Genomic DNA, 22,446 nt, shown 5'->3' with positions numbered 1-22,446 from the left:
TTAAAATGTGGGGTATATATTCTTCTAGATCATATATTTTTATATTTTAAACACATATATGTATATGTATAAATATATATAACAAAGACTATTTCATCCTATCCCATAATTTTCCTTTCTCACTTAATGTATCATTGACAATTTTTTATCTCATGAGTCCTCAATTATTACAACTGTTTAAAGCTGCATGGAATTCTAATGTGTTCTGTACCATAAATAAGCAAATTCTATATTGGTGGACATTTAGATTTTCACACCATCCTTAAACAATACTAAGAAAGAAACGTAGTACTTAGACATCTTTGTGAACTTACTCATTTTTTCCATGTGTATTAATTCTGGGCCAAAGGGTAGCATAGTTTCATTTTATTTTTTTTCTCGATGCAGTTTTTTAAATATATATTTTTTTTATTGGAGTTCAATTTGCCAACATATAGTATAACACCCAGTGCCCACCCCGTCAAGTGCCCCCCTCTTGCATTATTGGTGGGAATGTGAACTGATGCAGCCACTCTGGAAAACTGTGTGGAGGTTCCTCAAAGAGTTAAAAATAGAGTTACCCTATGACCCAGCATTTGCACTACTGGGGATTTACCCCAAAGATACAGATGCAGTGGAAAACTGAGACACCTGCACCCCAATGTTTATAGTTTCGCTTTATTTAACTTTGTTTTAGACATTGAATATATATTGCAAATTGCTCTCCAAAATATATTGCATTAATTTAATCTCACAGAGTACACAATTGTCCCCATTTTGCCTTACCCTTACCAACAGTAGCTAGAAAGTGTACTTTCAAAGACTGGGTGCTTGTCTTCCAGATATTCTGTGAGAACTCAGTAAATGTATGCGATAGCCAATGAGACAGTCTGGCCAAATCCATTTGCCTTGATGGCAGAGATTTCTGTTTTATTTTACTTTATTACTTGCTCATTGCCCAACTTTTGATCTCACCTGAAGTCATAAAGGATAGAGCTTCAGGCAAGTGACATAGGTAGCTCTGTCCATCCACCCCACTACACTGTCCCCATCCTTCAGGCATGAAGTTCTTGCCTCTGGCTTTTGCTGCACTTTTGTTCCTGGCTTCAATGACTTTAAGTAACTTGGAATTCTCCATATCGAGAAGAGAGGGATAGAGGGGAAGGGAGGTGAAAACAAAAGCACTAGATACACCTATTTTTAAAAGAAAAGAAAAAAATTAAGTGGACATCTATCTACAGGAATAGAAGGAAATGAAGCAGAGAGGATTTTTTTAATTTTTTTTAAGATTTTATTTATTTAGTTAGTTATTCATGAGAAACACAGAGGGAGAGGTAGAGACATAGGCAGAGGGAGAAGCAGGCTCCATGCAGGAAGCCCAATGCAGGACTTGATCCCAGGACTCCAAGATCACCACCCGAGCCGAAGGCAGGCGCTCAACTGCTGAGCCCACCCAGGTGTCCCAAAAGGATTATTTTTTAAAGCTAGATTTCTCTAAATATACCCTGTTTGGAATATTTAACTTTGGAATAACTTAAATATTTCACCTACTATAAGAAATCAACATCTTAAAAGCAATACCTAAAAATTAAAACCCAAAGAAATCAAATTAACCCATGTATCAAACTGGTAGCATGACCACAAACAGAACTATTAAGGGGCACCTGCACCTGGGTGGCTCAGTCAGTTGAGCATCAGACTCTTGATTTCAGTTTAGATCATGATCTCGGGGTCATGAGATGCAGCCTCATGTCCAGCTTTGTGCCAGGCATGGAGCCTGCTTAAGGTTCTCTCTCTCTCACCCTCTGCCCTTCCCACACACACACACCATTCATACTCTCTCTCAAAAAAGAAAGAAAGAAAGAAAGAAAGAAAGAAAGAAAGAAAGAAAGAAAGAAAAAGAAAACTATTTAAAGTAAATAATCATTCCCATTGTTGTAAAAGGAGAAACTGGAAAAATAAAATATATGTTCATTCAAGGGTACTGTTTTGGCTAAACCACTGTATATCCATATGTGTAAAATGATGTAAAATTAGAAAAGAACCATGGAGACCCACATTTTTAGATATGAAAAGAACTAGACATATTAAATTTTTGAAAGGAAGCTAAAGAATCATAAGTACAGGATGATACAATTATTTTTTGTAATTGGTTCAATATCACTGACTAAATGTGGCTTTTTTTCTTTTGGTGTACAGTTTTAGGAATTTTGACATGTTTAGATTCATGCAACCATCACCACAAACAAAATATATAATAGCTTCATTGACTAAAAAATTCCTCTTTGTATTCAAACTTTTATCCCACCAGAACCTGTGGCAACCATTCATCTACTTTCCATCATTATAGTTTTGCTTTTCCTAGAATGTCACCTAAATAAAATGTTTTGAGCATGTCTTTGAGATTTATCCAATTTTCCATGTGCATCAATAACCCATTCCTCTTTACTGCTGAATAGAATTGCATTTTGGAGATATAGTGCAGATTTTTTTCTCCTTTCCCTCATTGAAGACATTTGGAGTTTTCCAGTTTAGGACTATATCACAAATAAAATTGCTATAAACATCTGTTTATAGATTTTGGTGTGATCCTAGGTTTTCATTTCACTAGGCCAAAAGTCCAGGTGCAGAATTGCTAGGTCCAATGGGTGATAACTGTATGTTTAACTTTTTTTTTTTAAGATTTTATTCATTTATTCATGAGAGAGAGAGAGGCAGAGACAGAGGCAGAGACACAGGCAGAGGGAGAAGCAGGCTCCATGCAGGGAGCCCGACGTGACTCGATCCCGGGTCTCCAGGATCACACCCTGCAGCAAGGGAAGGCACCAAACCGCTGAGCCACCCAGGGATTCCCCAATGTTTAATTTTAAAAGGAACTGACAAACCACCTACCAGAGTGACTGTGCCAGTTTGCATTCCCACCAGCAATGCAAGAGATCTCATCTTCTCCACATTCTTGCCAACAATTAGTATTGCTGAGAATTTTTATTTTAGCAATTCTTATCAATGTGCAGTCATACACTTGTTTTTAAAAGTCAAAGGATTAGGGGTGCCTTGGTGGCTTAGCGGTTGAGTGTCTGCCTTCGGCTCAACGCACGATCCCAGAATTCTGGGATCAAGTCCCACATCAGGCTTCCTACAGGGAGCCTGCTTCTCCCTCTGCTTATGTCTCTGCCTCTCTCTCTGTGTCTCTCATTAGTTAATAAATAAAATCTTTTAAAAAAAAAAGTCAAAAGATTAAAAGAAAGTATATTATATATTATTTATGTAATTGAAACAAAACATAAACACATAAAAGGAAGATAAAAATAAGCAACCAATTCAAGAATCTATAGAAAGAACATCAAAATTAACTTTTTGAAATTAAAAGAAACGCATATACATAATGATCATGATTTGCTACACACCCAAATCCTCCCTAAAGAAAACAGAAAGAAGGTTAATGTAAGAGTAAATACAAATTAAAAATAAGAGCCTTGCTTTTCTTGCCTCTGATGGCCTGCCTCACCACCCACACACCCTGCCACAGAAATGCTTTCATTACCTGCAATCCTTTGCCAAATTAGGCCAGTGTCCAGGCACTGGCTCCCCATCTGACTCGGGCCTATGCCAAAGATGTAAAACTCGGTGCAGGTGCCAGACTTAACACTTCAGGGTGTAGACCTTTTAGCTGATGCTGTAGCTATTACTATGGAGCCAAAGGGAAGAATAGTGATTATTAACAGAATTAGGGAAGTCCCAAAGTAACAAAAGATGCTGTGACTCTTGCAAAGTCCATTGACTTAAAAGATAAATATAAAAATATTGGTGCTAAATTTGTTCAAGATGTTGCCAATAACACAAATGAAGAGGCTAGGGATGGCACCACTACTGCTACTGAATGAACATCTGTCAAAACTCTCAGATGGAGTAGCTAAAGATTGGTGGCACAAGTGATGTTGAAATGAAAGAAAAGAAAGGTGGAGTTACACATGCTACACAAGCAGCTGTTGAAGTAAGCATTACTCTGGGAGGCAGTTGTGCCCTGCTTCAGTATATTCCAGCCTTGGAATGCAGCTATGTAGCATTCCAGCTAACTCAGATCAAACAATTGGTATAGAAATTTTTTTTTTAAGATTTTATTTATTTATTCATGAGACGCAGAGAGAGAGAGAGGCAGAGACACGGGCAGAGGGAGAAGCAGGCTCCATTCAGGGAGCCCTGTGTGGGACTCGATCCCGGGTCTCCAAGATCATGCCTTGGACTGAAGGCGGCACTAAACTGCTGAGCCACCCGGGCTGCCCTGGTATAGAAATTATTAAGAGAACACTCAACTCCAGCTAATGCAGATCAGAAAATTAGTATAGGAATGCCTGGTTGACTCAGCAGTTGAGCGTCTGCCTTCGGCTCCAGGGCACGATCCCAGAATTCTGGGATCAAGTCCCACATCTGGCTCCTGCAGGGAGCCTGCTTCTCCCTCTGCCTATGTCTCTGCCTCTCTCTGTGTGTCTCATGAATAAAAAATCTTTTAAAAAACTAGTATAGAAATTATTAAAAGAACACTCAAAATTCCTGCAGTGACCATTACTAGGAATGCAAGTGTTGTAGGATCACTGATAATTGAGAAAATTATGCAAAGTTCTCCAGAAGTTGGTTATGACGCTATGCTTTAAAGATTTTGTGAATATAGTGGGAAAAGGAGTCATCGATCCCATTAAGGTGGTAAGAACTGGCCTGTCTGTTAACTATGGCAGAAGTTGCAGTCACCGGAACTCCTAAAGAACACACAGATCCAGGAATGAGCAGAATGGGTGTTATAGGAGGTGGTATGGGAGGTGGCATGTTCTGATTCCTAGAATAGTGCTTTATCATTATTAATGAGCTGTGAGAGGGAGTTAAAGGCTGTGCTCCACAATAATAACTTTGGAAAGTCAACTGAAGGAAATGACTGAAGGAAAGGCTGGATGATGTTTAAGAAAATCAGTACAACCATCAGTTACTGGTTTCCGTTGACAACATATAATGGTTTACTGTCATCATTGTCCATGCTTACTGACAGCTTATATTTTTGAATAAAAAAACATTTGCAAGCTCTTGATAACTGAATGCAGGAGCCATGTACCAATGTACTGCTTTTGACTTAAATCACTGAGATGTTTGTACTACTATTCTGTTAAAACCAGGATTTTAGTGCTTGCCATCACCAGATAAAAATTAAGAAGCAGCCTTTCTGTGGAGACCATGAATAATTGTGTACAGAGTAGAGACGTATCCAAATATGTAACAATCTCTGTGTAATAAAAGTTTGTGCAGTGACATCTGGGTAGCTCAGCGGTTGAGTATCTGCCTTTGGCTTAAGGTGTGATCTCAGGCTCCTGGGATCGGGTCCCACATCAGGCTCCCTGCAAGGAGCCTGCTTCTCCCTCTGCCTCTGCCTCTCTCTGTGTCTCTCATGAATAAACAAAGTCTTTTAAAAATAAAAATAAAAGTTTTTGTAAAGTTGGGGAAAAAAAGAGCCTTAATTCTCCTGCTTGAGACTTGTTACACTTCCCTCCCTTTCCTTCTTTAGAACATTTACTTTAGAAAACTTGTAAGTTCTTTCTCTTTCTTTATTTTTTAAAGATTTTATTTTTTTATTCATGAGAGACACAGACACAGAGAGAGGGGCAGAGACACAGGCAGAGAGAGAAGCAGGCTCCATGCAGGGACCCTGATATGGGATTCGATCCCAGGACTCCAGGATCACACCCTGGGCTGTAGGCAGGCATGAAACCGCTGAGCCACCCAGGCGTCCCTCTTTCTCTTTCTTTAAAATGTGCATAAATCTTTTTAAAAATGTAAGTGGACCTCTGAGCACTTTTCAACCCAGGAATGTCTTTCTCGAAGACCTGGGAGCCACTTCTTTGAAATGCAGTCATCAAGAAAAGATAACACCTCTGCGGGTAGGTAGGAGCCTAACTTCAGCAGAGTTCCTTGCTCCAAGTTTCAAAAGTACCACGTGCCACAAGGATGCAAGAATTTTGTTTTTCCTTTGGATGAAACCAATCAGCAAACACAAAGACCCACTCTAATCATCAAGTGAATCTAGGATGAGCTATGTGTGACAAATGGTACTTTCACATCCTCTTACTTGAGGACTAATGACTGTTTACCTTGAGAACATGTCCGTAATGAGTTATATCTGCTTGGCTACAGAAATGGCTAAGAGGGATCCCTGGGTGGCTCAGTGGTTTAGCGCCTGCCTTTGGTCCGGGGCCTGATCCTGGAGACCCGGGATCGGGCTCCTTGCATGGAGCCTGCTTCTCCCTCTGCCTTTGTCTCTGCCTCTCTCTCTGTCTCTCTCATGAATAAATAAATAAAATCTTTAAAAAAAAAAAAAAAAAGAAATGGCTAAGATTTCAGTCTTTTCAATCTCTTAGCAAATTGTCTATGATGTGCATCACATTCTGGTTTAATGCTATTCAGTGACAAAACTTTTTTCTTTCTCTTCTACCTCTGTGGGGTGGTTTTATTGACTGAGGAGAGATTTTGTTTTTAATTATATTCTCCCCATCAATAACAAATACAAACATACATGTGTGTGCACATGTGCACACACATAGATGACATCAACAAAACTAAGTGAAAAGAGTAGAAAGAAGTGAAAGTGAAAAAAATGAAAGTGGACTACAACAATAAAAGTACTAACATGTGTCCCAACAAGGAGAATAACCTGCCTTGCATGTAAGATTAAGCCAGTTGATCTCAAAGTGTGGTCTCCAAAAAGGGAGCCTTTTTGCATTGTTGGTGGGAATGTAAAGTGGTGCAGCCACTTTGGAAAACAATATGGAGGTTTTTCAAAAAATTACAGATAGAACTACCATGGATCCAGAAATCCCACTTCTGGATATTTATTTGAAGGAAACAAAAACACTAATTCAGAAAGGTATCTGCATCTCCATGTTCACTGCAGCATTATTTACAAGAGTCAAGATATGGAAACAACCTGTGTCCATCGATGGATGAATGGATAGATGTGATTTATATATACAATGGAATGCTATTCAGCCATAAAAAAGAATGAAATCTTGCCACTTGCAACAGCATGGATTGAGAGCATAAAAATAAGTCAGAGAAAAACAAATATAGTATGATCTTACTTATATGTGGAATCTAAACCAAATAAAAACCAAGTTCATAGATACAGAGAACAGACTGCTGGTTGCCAGAGATGATAGAGGGAGGTGGGCAAAATGGACAAAGGGGATCAAATGGCACAAAATTCCAGCTATAAAATAAATAAGTTATGGGGATGGACTGTACAACATGGCAACTATATTTAATAATACTGTATTGCATATCTGAAAGTTGCTAAGAGAGTAAATCTGAAGTTCTCATCACCAGAAAAAGGAAATTCTATAATTGTGTATGGTAATAGGTATTAACTAGACTTATTAGTGTGATCATTTCCAAATCTATAGAAATATTATACAAATATAAAATTATCATATTCTACACCTGAAACTAATATAATGTATTCAATTATACTTCAATTGAAAAAAAAAAAAAAGTGTGATCTCTGAACCAGCAGCATCAACACCATGGGAATGTTTCAGAAATGCCAATCTTAGGGGTGCCTGGGTGGCTCAGATGGTTGAGAATCCAACTTTTTTTTTTTTTTTTTCGAGAATCCAACTCTTGATTTTGCCTCAGATCAAGATCCCAGAGTTGAGCCCCATGTCCAGCTCCACACTCAGCATGGAGTCTGCTTGGGATTCTCTCCCTCTTCCTCTGCCCCTACCTTCTTCCCTCACCAACTCTCTCTCAAAGAAAAACAAAAATGTTTCTCTCTGCCCCTCACCTCCTATAAAAATAAAAAATAAATAAAAATAAATTTAAAACTTAAAGACCTGTATTTTTACCAATCTTCTGGGTGACTCAGATACATGCTATAGTTTGAAAACCACAAAATCAGGCAACTAGATCTGAGAACAATCTGCCAAATCTAGAGGGCCCCTACACATGAGTGGATGCAGAAGTGGGTGGACAGAAAATTACTACAGTGAATATAGTAGCAGAAAACCAAAAGCAATCTAAATGATGGTAAAACATGGGTGAAATTAAATATAGAATATAATGGAACACCACACAGTTATTAGGCCTATGGCAAAGATTCATACACTAGGAGGGCAGCACACTAAAGACACCCCAACACTTTTCCTGTCCCAATTAGAAATGTGTGAGGTTGCAAGAGACAGGTAACTCAACTAACAGTGGCTTAACACACAAAAATATCTATTATTTATCCAACAATAAGAAGGGGGTGATTTGGTGGTGGCATGAAGTCATCCTTGGATCCTTCTACTGTGCCATCCTTAGTGTGTAGATGTGCTGATTACCAATTTATTCTCTCATAGCTCCAAATCCACCCTTCTTTGTTCTACCTTGTAATACTGGATTTGGACCCTGGAAATGTGCCTCTTTTGCCAGCTGGCCCGTGTTAGGCTTTGACAATAGAGGGTGTTGGAGGAATACCACAAAGTGGTAATTCTGTTCTGGGTTCCAGTTTTTCATTTTTAAAGGTAGCCAAGGAGCCTCATGGCTCTCAGAGTAGTTCCAGCCCTGCTCAGGCCATGCTCTTTCCACCTGGTGGCCGCTCCAGTAGCAGCGCTGGCTATATCCTCAGGCAACTGTCTGCCCAGTGACCACCTCTGCAGATGAGCTCCGGCCTGCTCCCTTGGGTAAATTCCCTTATGACTAAATGGGACATTTCCCAGACTGGTCACTAAATCCCTCCTGGGATGTTCTTCCAATTTTGTAAAAATGACTTTCCTTGTTTGCCCTATGGGTACACAACCTGTACCCTGGAGGAGTCAGCAATGTACATCAGAAGGCAGGCATCTTGAAAAATCCCTGCATTTTGCCTCAGAGACTCTCTTCCTAGACTTTTGTCTAATGGACATAATTGTACAAGTACACAATGTTTATCTCAGCTAAATGATGTACATTGCCAATTGCTCTCCAAAAACAAAACAATACCAATCAGCACAGCAACAATGCAACAATGCAAGAGAGTACTTGGTTCCCCCACACCCTTGCCAAGCTAGAAAGCACAGGTTGAAAGATGAGTGCTATGAACTGATGTTCTCTTTGCTCTGCCTCTTCCTCTCCCAACAGCCTAGAATACAGGTGCTCAATCAATCAAAGCTCCAGACTAGTAGACATTATGATCTAATCTGACTGTTCTGGGTGGCAAAGAATCCTTCCTCTGCTTCACTGCCCAGTATCCTGGCATCATGTGGCTCCTATAAAGGCAGTAGCTCCAAGAATATCACACAGAGGGTCCAGACTCCATCAAACCACCACCTGCTCCCCAAGCCATCTCTTCAGCCATGAAGCTCCTGCTCCTGGTCTTTGCATCCTTTGGATTCCTGGTGACTCCAGGTAAAATGGGTGAAGGAAGAGAGAGAAGGGCAAGGGACCAGGAACACTAGCAGATCTGGTTGACAGATCTGGTGACAGGCAAGCCAAGTTGAGGCTTAGAGGCAGGACTCACCCTACTAAGTTCCAACCTAAGGTAGGGATCTCTCAGCATTCACTACCAGCCTCAATACCCCATACCCAGCCATCACCGTATATATGAACTTATACAAAAACCAATCCCTCAAACTTTTTTCCTGTTCTGAAACAAAAGTGAGCCTCAACCTGGTCTGAAATATCCTTCTTTCACTTTACATGAGTTCCCTATGTCTGAGGTCTGAAGATGCTAAGAAGGCATCTCTCTCTGCCGTTTTCATCCTTTAAGATCAGCCCTGGGGTTAGTACTCTGAGGAGAGACTGGGCCTGAGCAGGGGAGTAAGACATAGGGGTCCCATGTCCTGCAGAGTGCTGGCAGGCAGGACCAAGAGACCTCTCAGAAGGCAAGTTCACACAAGATGGCAAGCAATGTGCTCAACTTGAACCCTGGGGTGAGGAGGGCATGCAGAGCCAGAGAGACAAAGCAGAGAGCCAGGCAGTGGATGTGTAGAAAGCCAGAGGAGGAGGATTCACAGAAGAAACCAGTGCTGAGGTGACAGCAGACGGAGCTGAGATAAAGCTCTCAGATTTAGCCAGAAGGTGGCCCCTGGAGACAGGCAGTGTATGAATGCACAAACACCCTGTCAGTAGCAACCATTACTTTTCCTTTAATGCCTTGGGGAATTATCTGACCTTTTTTTTTTTCTTTCCCCTGGGTTGACTGATATTTTTTTCATACTCCCTGAAAACAAATGAGGCAGAAACACCGTAAGAGTGGATGCTGTAGGTAGGAAGTGCCCCACTTCCCCCTTTCGAGCCCTTTGAGTTCCTCCCTGACACGAAGACCTGGCTCCCCACGCCCTGATGTCACACATACATTCTGTGGTACCAATTACAGCCCCAGGACAGGCTTTAGCTCAAGGCAAAGCCACAGAGAGTGGTGCAGACAGAGCTCCCCAGAGTTCCCAGAGCGCAGCAGTCCAGGCAAGTTCTGTCTTCTCTTCCCTGCCTTCCCACATTCACTCGCCGGCTGTCTCAGGCACACGGTCTCAGAATAAAACACCAAAGGCTCCCAGAGAGCCCCGACCCCTGGGCAGTCCCCTAACTTCCACTCTTGTCCTCTCCTCTGCAGCCAGCGGGGGCGGGACCAGCTGCGGGCGCAAGTACCCCGGGCGCTGCAAGCTGCACTGCCACTCCCAGGAAAGATCCATATTCATCTGCGACAGGTACCGACTGTGTTGTATGAAAAACCCCATAGAGGGCATCACGGCATCTCCTGTCCACAGAGCTAAGCACCCCTGCAGAAAAACGACAGAAAGCCAAAATGTGGAGCAACAAATGGCTTCAACTCCACAACCACTGTCCTCTCCGAGTATTCCAAGTACTGTCATCTCCTCATAAAAGGCTAGGCTCCCTCCTTCTGTGGCCCCAATTTATGACCCTTCTCAAAGCGCCTGTCTTCCACATCACTCCGTCATTCACTTAATTAATTCTGGAGTTTCTATCTATCCTATGCAAATGACTGCTCTGTGGACTCATCCACGGGATATGTGTCAGTTTGGGGCCTCCAAGAGCTAATGCCAAGATGGAATTAGACATGGAAAGATTCTTTGAGGGGGAAACACCTGTGATGGAGGAAGGTAAGGAGCAGAAGGAGGCAGAAGAGCCTTCAGACTACAATACCTGTAAAAGGAGACAGGAGAGAGGACTGGAGGGGAGGAGCCTAAGACTGCAGATCTAAGGCTGATGGACAGGCTGAAAGCAAGGACTGCCCCTCAGAGGAGCCCCACAGGGCAAAGATCACCAAGCTCTAGAATGGCACGGAGCATAGTCATGAGCTGGGAGCAGCCCCTGGAGAACATGGCCTTGGTGAATGTTACCATAGATCTGGAAGTATGGCAGCTGGAGGTTGTCCACCAACCACATTCTCACAGCAGCATCTCTTGAGAAGGGTCTGAGCAGAGCACCTCCATGGCTGCCACAAAGCAGTAAATGAGAAAGAAAGGGCTAAGATTGTATGTTTCGGTCAGCCATGTAAACCAGCTGATGAGGCATTCAGTTACTCATTTGCATAATAAAATGGACAAAATACATAGATCCAACATTCTAATACTCTTTACAATGATGCTTATGACTCAAACATGCTCACCCACAATATAAAATTGGCATAACCCTGTTGCAAAGTCAAGTGGAAATAAGAACAAAAAAACAGAATTTCTATTTGTTTAATCCAGTTAACATTACTTCTAGGAATCTGCCCATTTGTTAAGTTACTCAAAAGAAGCAAAAAGGCACAAAGGTGTTCAATGCAGTGTTACTTAAAATGGCAAGAAAATAAATAAATAAATAAATAGATAAATAAATAAATAAATAATAAAAATAAAAATAAATGTTTTTAAATGGCAAAAAAATAGGAAAGCTCTAAATGGTGAAATATTATACATTAATAATATGTATAATTATGGACAAATGGGAATACTTATGAAATTCAATACACTCTAATAACATTATTCAAAATAACATTTATACTATGGTTGCCATTATGTCAAACTATCTCTTAAAATGATACAATGAAACTCATGAAAATTATGAAATTATGACTTTTTGGGGAATGGAAAGCAGGATCATGCATAAGCTTCCTCTTACATCTGACGTCCATCAATTTTGTATAACATTTATGTGATAGATGCCAAATTCCACCTGAGAGAAACAAAGCAGAACATTCAGGCCTAAACAATTCCAAGCAATTCTGAAAACAAGCTAACCATACAAAGCTTAATGCCAATACCTTACCTCATATCTCAATTCTGGCTAGTTTAAGAATGAGCATGATGGAGCACCTGCATGGCTCAATGGTTGAGCATCTGCCTTTGGCTCAGAGCCTGATCCCAGGGTCCTGGGATCAAGTTCTGCATCAGGCTCCCCACAGGGAGCCTGCTTCTTCTCTGCCTGTCTCTGCCTCTCTCTGTGTGTCTCTCATGACTCCCTGCTGGGCAGGGAGCCAGATGCAGATGTGGGGCTCAATCCCAGGACCCTGAGATCATGACCTGAGCTGAAAGTAGATGCTTAACCAGCTGAGCCACGCAAATGCCCTTCAGAGACTCTGATTTTAGGAATGATTCTGAGAAAATAACAAGAAAATAACAAGAATCCTTTTTTTTTTAAGAATCCATTTTTTAATGTATTGTACAAATATAATCATAACAGCATAGATTAGAAGAATGAGAAACTGGAAACTACCTAAATGTCCAGGAATGAGAAATGTTAAATAAAGTTGATATATTCATAATGTATAATGCTATGCATCCTTTAAAAATGATAAATATAAAGCTTTCTTCCCCTCATACAGAATGAATCCAACTGTTATTGAGTCAAAGAACATAATAAAGATCACATATAGAGTTGATCCCATTTTATAGCAAAGATACATGTGCACACACAAACAGGTCCCCAAAATGCTGGGTGGGGCTCTATGAACAGCTATTATTTTTGATCCATAACCTTCTCAAGGAAGAAATGCAAGGCATCCCAAAGGAGATTCAGCTCCACAATGCAGTCATGAGAAATAAATGTTTTACTGAAGATTTCATGGGGACATATGGAAGACCTTTTCCATCACCCTATCCAGCAAGTCTTCACAACCATTCCCTTTAAAAATCCTTGGTTTTGGGACACCTGGGTGGCTCCGTGGTTGAGCATCTGCCTTTAGCTCAGGTTATGATTCCAGGGTCCTGGGATCAAGTCCTGCATCAAGCTCCCCACAGGGAGCCTGCTTCTCCCTCTGCCTATATCTCTGCCTCTGTGTGTGTGTGTCTCATGAATACATAAATAAAATCTTTTTTAAAAAAAATCCTGTTTTTTTCCAAGTTCTTTTTCAGTCACTGACCTCAGCCCACAGGCCCTGAAGTCTTGGCAGTCACTCCACTCCACCACTCATCACAGCTCTTTCCCTTGCCTCAGATTCCCAACCCGCTCCCTCTAATTCCCCCACGTTCCCCACTCCCTACATGAAGGCCTTCTTGCCCTCCCACTGCTTTTTCCATTCACATCCTGCACTCCCTAATCTGGTCAGTAGGTGACCCTCTTAGCACTTAATCTCTTTAGAAAATAGCATGGGACTGCAAGTAAATGATTTCTCTATCATCATAAAAACATTTCTGACAGCAAGAGGCCCTCAATGGATATACAAAGATATAGGATTATGGATAATGTTTCCTATTATTTACATGTGTAATTTTTCTGCTTCCTAATTTTTCTATAGTAAACACAAGAAAGGTAATATTCTAATGGAAGCATGACAATTAGAAAGCATATCATAACTCAAACTAGCAAAACATTTTCCAGTTTCCTACTCATTCCCTCACTCTCTGTCAAGGATTCATAGGGATCCATGGGGCACGATGACTAGAAATGGCCAAAAACATTTTTTATATTTTTATTATATATATAAATTACATATATAAATGGTCTATTCCTTATCCTTCTGATATTCCAAATAATTAAGAATATAACTATAATAATGTGGAAATTTTAAATATTTTATTTAAATTCAATTTGCCAACATATAACACCCAGTGCTCATTCCATCAAGTACCCTCAGTGCCTGTCACCCAATTATCCCATCCCACCATCCTCCTCCCCTTCTCCATCCCTTTGCCTGTTTTCCATAGTTAGGAGTTTCTCATGGTCTGTCTTCCTCTCTAATTTTTCCCCACTCAGTTTCCTCTCCTTCCCCTATAGTCCCTTTCACTATTTCTTATATTAATAATGTGGAATTTTAAAAAAAGATAAATAACTGAGATACGGAGAGCAAATTGGTGGTTGGAAGGAAAGGGTAAAGGTATCAAAGGTACAAACTTCTAATTATAAAATGAATAAGTCCTGAGATGTTATGGATAGCATGGTGACTATAATTAATAATACTGAATTATATATTGGAAAGTTGCTTTAAAGCATGCTAGAAACTAATATGTCATTTATATCTCAATTTAAAATATATATATAATTATAAAAAGGAACAGTTCCAATGATACACAAAATTTAGATAGATTGCATTTTTAAGGTACAATATCAAAATTACTTGTGGTCACCAATGGTGAACCATCAAAGGATAAGACACAGCCCCTGAAAAAGATAGGATACTACACTTTATTTCTACCTCCTTCACCCACAGTGCATGGAGGAGATAGAATTGAAGGGATCCTAGAGAAGATGCTGTATAACACTTCTACTTATAAAGTTTTTCCCACCCAGAATGTGTCTCCTAAAATTTCTTCTAGGTAGGGGCACCCTGAATGGCTCAGTCGTTTAAGTGTCTGCCTTCAGCTCAGATCATGATCCCAGGATCCTGGGATTGAGGTCTGTATTGGACTCTGCTCAGTGGGGAGTCTGCTTCTCCCTCTCCTTCTCCCTCTGCCTCTCCCTCTGCCTCTGCCCCTGTCCCTGCTCATGCTCTCTCTCTCTCATAAATAAATAAAATATTTTTTAAAAAATCCCTTCTAGGTAAATGACCTCCAATTCTATTAGAAATCAACATATCAAGTACAGAAAGTAAAATAAATAAATAAATAAATAAATAAATAAATAAATAAATAAATGGAAAATTTTTACTAATCAATTAACAACCTTGAAGTTATTAAAACACAAAACATGCTGCATGACTAGAAAAAATAAACAAATAAACATTTCTCTCCAAAAACCTGTGGAAGATTCACAAAAATTGGCAGTCTTTTTAGATTGCAATCGAAAATTTTAAAAATAAAGTTAAAAGCAGAAATTTTACACTTCACAGTCTTTACTCAGAGCAAAATACGATGGGAAATTAATATAAAGAGAAAGCCAACCGTCTACTCTGGAGAGAGTATGAACAAAGAGCTGCTGGATTCAACGACTTGGGAGGAGCTGAAAACCACTCTGGAAGGATAGAAAAATCACCTATTGATCTGTAAGACACCTGGCTCCTTTTCCTTCTGCTTCATCTGGCCTGCCAACCAGGCTTTGATTTCCTGGGCAGAAGAAGAAAGAATCCCTTCCTGTGGTAGTTAAGGAGACCAAGGGAATTTGGGGAGGTGAGAGGACTGTTCTGCATCCTGATTGGGGTGGCAGTTAACACTCATACAACTGTATACTCAAAAGAGTCCATTTTACTATCTAGTAATTTTTGAAATTAAAAAGTAAAAAACACAGTTACAAAAAATGTCATTTTGGGAGGCACCTGGGAGGTTCAGTGGTTGAATGTCTGCCTTCGACTCAGGTCCTGATCCGGGGTCCTGGGACGGAGTCCCGCACTGGGCTCCCCACAGGGAGCCTGCTTCTCCCTCTGCCTATGTCTCTGCCCTTTCTCTCTATGTCTCTCATGAATAAATAAATAAAATCTTTAAAAATAAGTATTAATTAATATTTTTTAAAAAGTCATTTGGGGGGAGAAACTTCTTTGATCTACTGAGACCACAGAGAAGTTTTAATTTATATCAACATGGTCCTCTTACAAAATATCAACATAAAATATTAAAATATTAAGTACTCAAGAGCTATACCTAAACTTTATATATATATATATATATATACATATATATATATATATATATATATATACCTTAAGCAAACAGTTCTCCTATGAAAAGACAAGGATTCTTTCCCTTTTCTTCTCTTTGTCATTTTACTACAAAGAACTGTAATTGTGAGAAGCAGGAATGCTCAGAAGGATGAACCCAGAGCTCTAAATATGCTCAGTCTCAATCACTGTTTTAATAGGTATGAGAGCTTAGCTTGCTTCTGCTTCTTTTCAAGCTATTTTTCCTTGCAAAGAAGAAAAATAATTCTGAATCTTGTTTCAAGGGTAATTGCATGATGATTGTATCCTTGGCCAGGAAGAAAAGGAGAGAGGGCAGGAAGGGAGAAGGAGGAGGGAAAATACGTTAAGAAGTTGTACTATTCATCCACTTCAAGATGAATTTTAATCAATAAAACCAAAAGGCTCTTATAAAATTGAATTGTCCTTAATAATCTATCTTTCAGAATAATCATATTCACAGAAGGAATTGAACTTATGAGTTACCAAACTACAAATTGGCAGCAAGTCATGAAACTGATAAAATAATGTATATATCATGGCATTATGCCCAGAAAAATGGTACAGTAGCTACTATCAAGACATTTTTTTTCCAAGGCTGAAATCCTGAGGTTTTTTAAAAGAAAATATTCCTTTTCCTTTTTAAAAAACATCCTGGGGGCGCCTGGGTGGCTCAGTCAGTTAAGCACCTATCTGCCTTCGGCTACAGTCATGATCCCAGAATCCAGCCTCTTGTTGGGCTCCCTCCTCAGCAGGAGTCTGCTTCCCCCTCTTCCTCTGCACCTCCCTCTGCTCCTTCTTTCTCTCTACTCATTCTCTCAAATACATAAATAAAATCTTAAAAAAAAAACACCTACATCCTATGGACCTGGTTTATAAGCTGCAGAGAAAAGAGTAAACTACCACTCTTCTTCTAATATAGCCTATATAGTGATTTTTTTTTCCTTTTTTTAAGGTTTTATTTTTAAGTAATCTCTATACCCAAGGTGGGAGAAAATAAAATCTTTTCTTAAAAAATTATTCATGAGAGACAGAGAGAAGGAGAGGCAGAGACACAGGCAGAGGGAGAAGCAGACTCCACGCAGGAAGCCCGATGTGGGACTCAATCCCAGGTCTCCAGGATCAGGCCCTGGGCTGAAGGCGGCGCCAACTGCTGAGCCACCCGGGCCGCCCAAATAAATAAATCTTTAAAAAAAGAAAAAGAAAAAGAAAGGTAAGGTAAGGAAAGGAGGGAAAGAAAGAGTTATATTGTAAATGTTGATTGTTGATATGTAAATGTTGATATTTCTCAGTCCATTAGTCTGCTCAGGCTACTGTAACAAAATCCCATAGACTGAGTGGTTTAAAGGACAGAAGTCTATTTGCTTACCTTTCAGGAGGCTGGAAGACACGGATCCAGGGCTCACAGGGCAGGTTTCTGGAAAAGCCCACCCGGCTTATGGATGGCAATCCTCAGTCAGTGTCTTCATAGGGCCAATCAGTAAGCTTGGCTCTGGAACCCTACCCTTATGGCCTCATTTATCCTTAATCACTTCCTCAGAGGCCCCACCTTCAAGTATAGTCACACGGTGGAGGGAGAGGGTGCTGGGACTGCAACAGGGCTCTATCCCAGGACCCCAGGATCATGACCTGACCCGAAGGTTTTTTAAAAGGTTAGCTTAGCCTTAGCCAAGCTAAGCTACTCACTTAGCCAACTGAGCTACCCAGGCATCCCTATTCTGGTTTTTGTATTCGATTTTCATACTAAAGCAAACTGCCAATAACATTTTAATTTCCATTCCCTTTCTATACAACATTAGATCTTCTATAATGATACCTGAGGATATACAAATGTAATATAAACATGGGTTTTGTGGTAGGCAAAATTTTAACATTACTCCCACCTCAAGATTCCTGTCCCCTGGTAATTCAATCAAATACTGATCTAAGTACAGCTATGAAGAGATTGTGCAGATTTAATTAAAGGCTCACATCAAAGTGGCCTTAATATATGGAGATTATCCATAAAGGCCTAACCCAGTCAGGTGAGGCATTCAGAAACAGTTTTCTCCAGCTGGCATGAATAATGAACTTACAACCTAGTTCACGTATTAAAATACCGAGGTTATGTTATACTATATGTTGGCAAATTGAACTCCAATAAAAAATATATACAACATAAATAAATAAATAAAATAAAGTACCCAGGTTATACTATTAAATTATGGGAACTAAAATTCCACTAAAATTTTCTGAGTATATTTAACAAAATTAAGTTTCTATAGTAATTTTTAGCATTAATATTATTTGCATTGAGATGATATATTGTTTGCTATTTTCAAATGTCTTTTGGAACTTTAATCACTGATAAGTACCCATGTGTATCTAAAGACTTTTCATAATTGGTATTTAATTCTAAAGCTATTGGGACACCTGGGTGGCTCAGTGGTTGAGTGTCTGCCTTTGGCTCAGGTAGTGATCCTGGGGTCCTTACATGGAGTCCCACATCGGGATCCCTATAGGAACCTGCTTCTCCCTCTGCCTATGTCTCTACCTCTCTCTGTGTGTCTCTCATGAATAAATAAATAAAATCTTTTTTTATAATTAATTAACAAATATAAATGCCTTGACTTTTCCAAAGTCCAAAATAAGGGATCCCTGGGTGGCGCAGCGGTTTGGCGCCTGCCTTTGGCCCAGGGCGTGATCCTGGAGACCCGGGATCGAATCCCACGTCGGGCTCCCGGTGCATGGAGCCTGTTTCTCCCTCTGCCTGTGTCTCTGCCTCTCTCTCTCTCTCTCTGTGACTATCATAAATAAAAATAAAATAAATAAAATAAAATAAAAATAAAGAAAAAGGCAGGGCCTACATCCACTTGAATGAATGCATGGAGGAGCAGCCACCCCTCACACTGCAGATTGGGGTGTATGTGAGAAATGAACTATTAGGTGAAAATGTGGAATTTGGGAGTTTGTTCACCATATGAGCTAATGTTACCACAACTAATACCGAAAAAATAAGACAAGAAATAGGAACAAAATATTGATAGTAGTGACCTCTGCCCTGTGGAAAGAAAGACTTTTCACATCACAGGCACTGAGATGATTCAGACATAACAGAAAAAAGTCACCCTGATCATCAGCAGGCCACATCAATCTTCCCAGGCTGCTATCTAGGTAGAGTCTATATTTGTCTGTAAGTCATTCATCCAAGTAAAATAGTGTTTCATGAAGAATGGCTAGTACAGTCCATAATTCAAGGGCAAAGTATCTTTAACTTGAGACAACCATTATACTTCAAAATTGTTTTAGATGGGGCATCTGGGTGGTTCCATGGGATAAGCCTCTAAGCCTCGGCCTGTAGCTCAGGTCACGATCCCCAGGGTCAGGGATGAGCCTGCATGGGGCTTCCCGCTCAGCAGGGAGTCTGTTTCTCCCTCTGCTCCTCCTCACGCCACTGTGCTCTCTCGCGTGTGCACTTTCGCTCACTCTCAAATGGATAAACAAAATCTTTTTAAAAATTGCTTTAGATGTATTTCCCATTTCATCATACAGAATATTAAAAAGATGTGTTCTGTAAGGAAGAAAATATTCTTCCCCTATCCTTCAAAGTCATCCATCCAGCTAGACCAATAATTAAATTTACATGAGACATGGTAACAGGAGGGGGGTGGAAACCAAGATTTTATTACCTGTGCACAGAGCCCAATATTGAAAATTGAGACCTAAAGATATAAAAACCTGGCAGTTTTTATACATTTTAGACAAAAAATAAATTTGTGACTAATTGACAGGGTATAAAAAACAGGTGTTTGGGAGCTTTAATCAGTAGAGAATTCTAAGCAGAACTTAGACCAAGGTAGTAAATTAGAAAAAAATAACACAGTTTGTTTCTAAGTTCTCTCAACTTTAAAGTCCCTGTCTCTGATGATAAAGATGTCTTTTACTTCTTAGAATAGGGACAGTATCTTTAACATGGGAGATTTTTTTCCTGCTTTCCAGGGACAGAGGAGAGTCTGAGTGCCCTTGCACCACTGTTTCTTAAGTAACTTTTATTTAAAACAATCAATATGCCAAAACAGCACATTTGGGAGCATTCTGTCCTCATTCCTATAGTACTCAAGGGATGAAAATGGATTAAAATTATAATTTTCATAAAGGACGTTCTTAAGTAAAACTAGGTTTTTGTTGTTCATTGGGTGTTTTGTCTGCTTGTTTGCTTTACTGTGAACGGAAGGATACAACTTGCCCACCCCACCCCCCCCAACACACACACACACACCCCAGGCTTCATGCTATGGTGCCAGCAGCTTTATTCACTACTGCGGCTGAGCTACAAGTGCAAACGCTAACACAGCGAAAAACAAATAATGCCTTTGTGTCAATATGAAAATACTTGGGCCACTCCTGAGGACCACCTTAAGGGGTTTTTAAGGCCGCCCAGGAGTCCACTGACCATATTTTGAGGACAGCTGGACTAAGGTATGCTGCAGTAGCAACTACCTAGAAATCTCAGTGGTCTTAAAGAAAAAATGTTTCCTTTTTTTTTCTTTTTATTTAGTTTAAAGATTTTGTTTATTTATTGGAGAGAGAGCTTGCACACTAGTTGGGGGAGGGCAGAGGGAGAAACAGACTCCCCCCTCAGCAGGGCACGATGGGGGGCTCAATGGGGGGCTTGATCCCAGAACCTCAGGATCATGACCTGAGCCAAAGGCAGCCGCTTAACCAACTGAGCCACCCAGGCACCCCTAAAGGTTTCTTTCTTGCTCATGTGCACAACCATCACATGGCAATGGAGTGCTCTGCTCCTCATTGTCCCCGGGACCCTGTTAATATTCCCAGAGACCATTCCAGAAGTAAAAAGAACTCTGAAGAGCCTCCCACCAGCAATTATATGCTCTGTTTCTCAAGTGACAATAGACACTTCTTCTTACAATTAATTGGTCAGGATTAGTCACATCGTTCCATCCCACCACAAGGAGACAAATAAAAACCTACCATGTACCCAGAAGCAACAATTAATTACTATGACAAAGTTCATACAGTAAAATCTTTGACTTGGGGATCCCTGGGTGGCTTGGTGGTTTAGCGCCTGCCCTCAGTCCAGGGCTTGATCTTGGAGTTCCGGGATTGAGTCCCACATTGGGCTCCCTGCATGGAGCCTGCTTCTCCCTCTGCCTGCCTCTCTCTCTCTATCTGTATCTCTCATGGATAAATAAATAAAATCTTTTTTTAAAAAGTCTTTGACATTATAAAATATATAAAAATTAAAATGATGTTTTGAACTTTAGATTGTAAAAGAATAGAATTTATTACAGGTCTGTGTTTGAAAAAAACTAGGGGCTGTAAAAAGAACATATATAGATAGAATGTGGGAAACCGGGATCCCTGGGTGGCTCAGCGGTTCAGCACCTGCCTTTGGCCCAGGGTGTAATCCTGGAGTCCCAGGATCGAGTCCTGTGTCAGGCTCCCAGCATGGAGCCTGCTTCTCCCTCTGCCTGTGTCTCTGCCCTTCCCTCTCTCTCGCTCTCTCTATGTCTATCATGAATAAATAAATAAAATCTTAATTAAACAAAAGAATGTGGGAAACCTCCTTTTTTTTTTCTTTTTTCATCACCACCCACTCCCCGGAAACCTCCTTTATTTTCAGGCTTAAATCCAGCTTCATATAATAGAAAAATCCAAAAAGGTTTAAGCAGTATAGAGGTTTATACCTCTCTTATACAAAAGACTTCTGCAGAAAGCAGTTCCAGCATTGGTTTGACAGGCCACTATGTCATCACCAACCCAGGTTGTTAATTTGCTGTTTCACCATCCATACTGAAAAGCCTCCATACCCAAGGTCACCTCATGGCACAAAATGGATGCTGGGCTCCAGCCATCATGCTTTTGTTTCAGAAAACAAAAGGAATGAGAGAAGACCTCGCCTTTAGGAAACTTTCCCAAAAGTCCCACACAAAACTTCTGCTTACATACAACTGACTAACTTAGTCCCATGGCATACCAGCTTTCAGAGAAGCTAGAAAATGCTGTCTTTATTCCTAGAGGTAAGATGTCTTTAAAATTTGGGGCTCTGTTACTAAAAAATAAATTTCTAGATAGAATGATGGATAGGCGAAGAAAACAGAAATAGTTCTTTAATACACTTTAAATATATACAATTATGTTTGTCAACTATTCCTCAAAAAAGCTGGGGAAAAATTGAAAGTAAGATCTTGAAGGATGTTTGCACAGCAGTTTTTATAGCAGCACTATTCACAATAGCCAAAAGGTGGAATCAACCAAATGTGCATTAACAGATGAATGGGAAAACAAAATGTGGTGTAGACTGCCAGTGGAATATTACTCAACCTTAAAAAGGAAGGAAATTCTGACATATGCTACAGTGTGGATGAAGCTAGAGGACACAGTGCTAAGTGAAAAAAATCAGTTGCAGAAAAGACAAA

At 40.1% G+C, this 22,446-nt stretch overlaps 1 protein-coding gene across 1 annotated transcript; it reads left to right on the top strand.

Moving 5' to 3' along the window:
* Positions 1–9,178: 9,178 nt before the first annotated feature.
* DEFB132 (defensin beta 132) lies at positions 9,179–13,888 on the top strand. Its single transcript, XM_077872602.1, has 2 exons — positions 9,179–9,381; positions 10,586–13,888. Exons 1-2 carry the CDS (start codon positions 9,330–9,332, stop codon positions 10,852–10,854), a joined length of 321 nt encoding a protein of 106 aa, XP_077728728.1. The 5' UTR covers positions 9,179–9,329; the 3' UTR covers positions 10,855–13,888.
* The last annotated feature ends 8,558 nt before the right edge of the window (positions 13,889–22,446 follow it).

Source organism: Canis aureus, chromosome 26, assembly GCF_053574225.1.
Source record: "Canis aureus isolate CA01 chromosome 26, VMU_Caureus_v.1.0, whole genome shotgun sequence".
Taxonomy (NCBI): domain Eukaryota; kingdom Metazoa; phylum Chordata; class Mammalia; order Carnivora; family Canidae; genus Canis; species Canis aureus.
The sequence above is the reverse complement of the archived record's forward strand: the minus strand, read 5'-3'. Positions and strand labels throughout refer to the sequence as shown.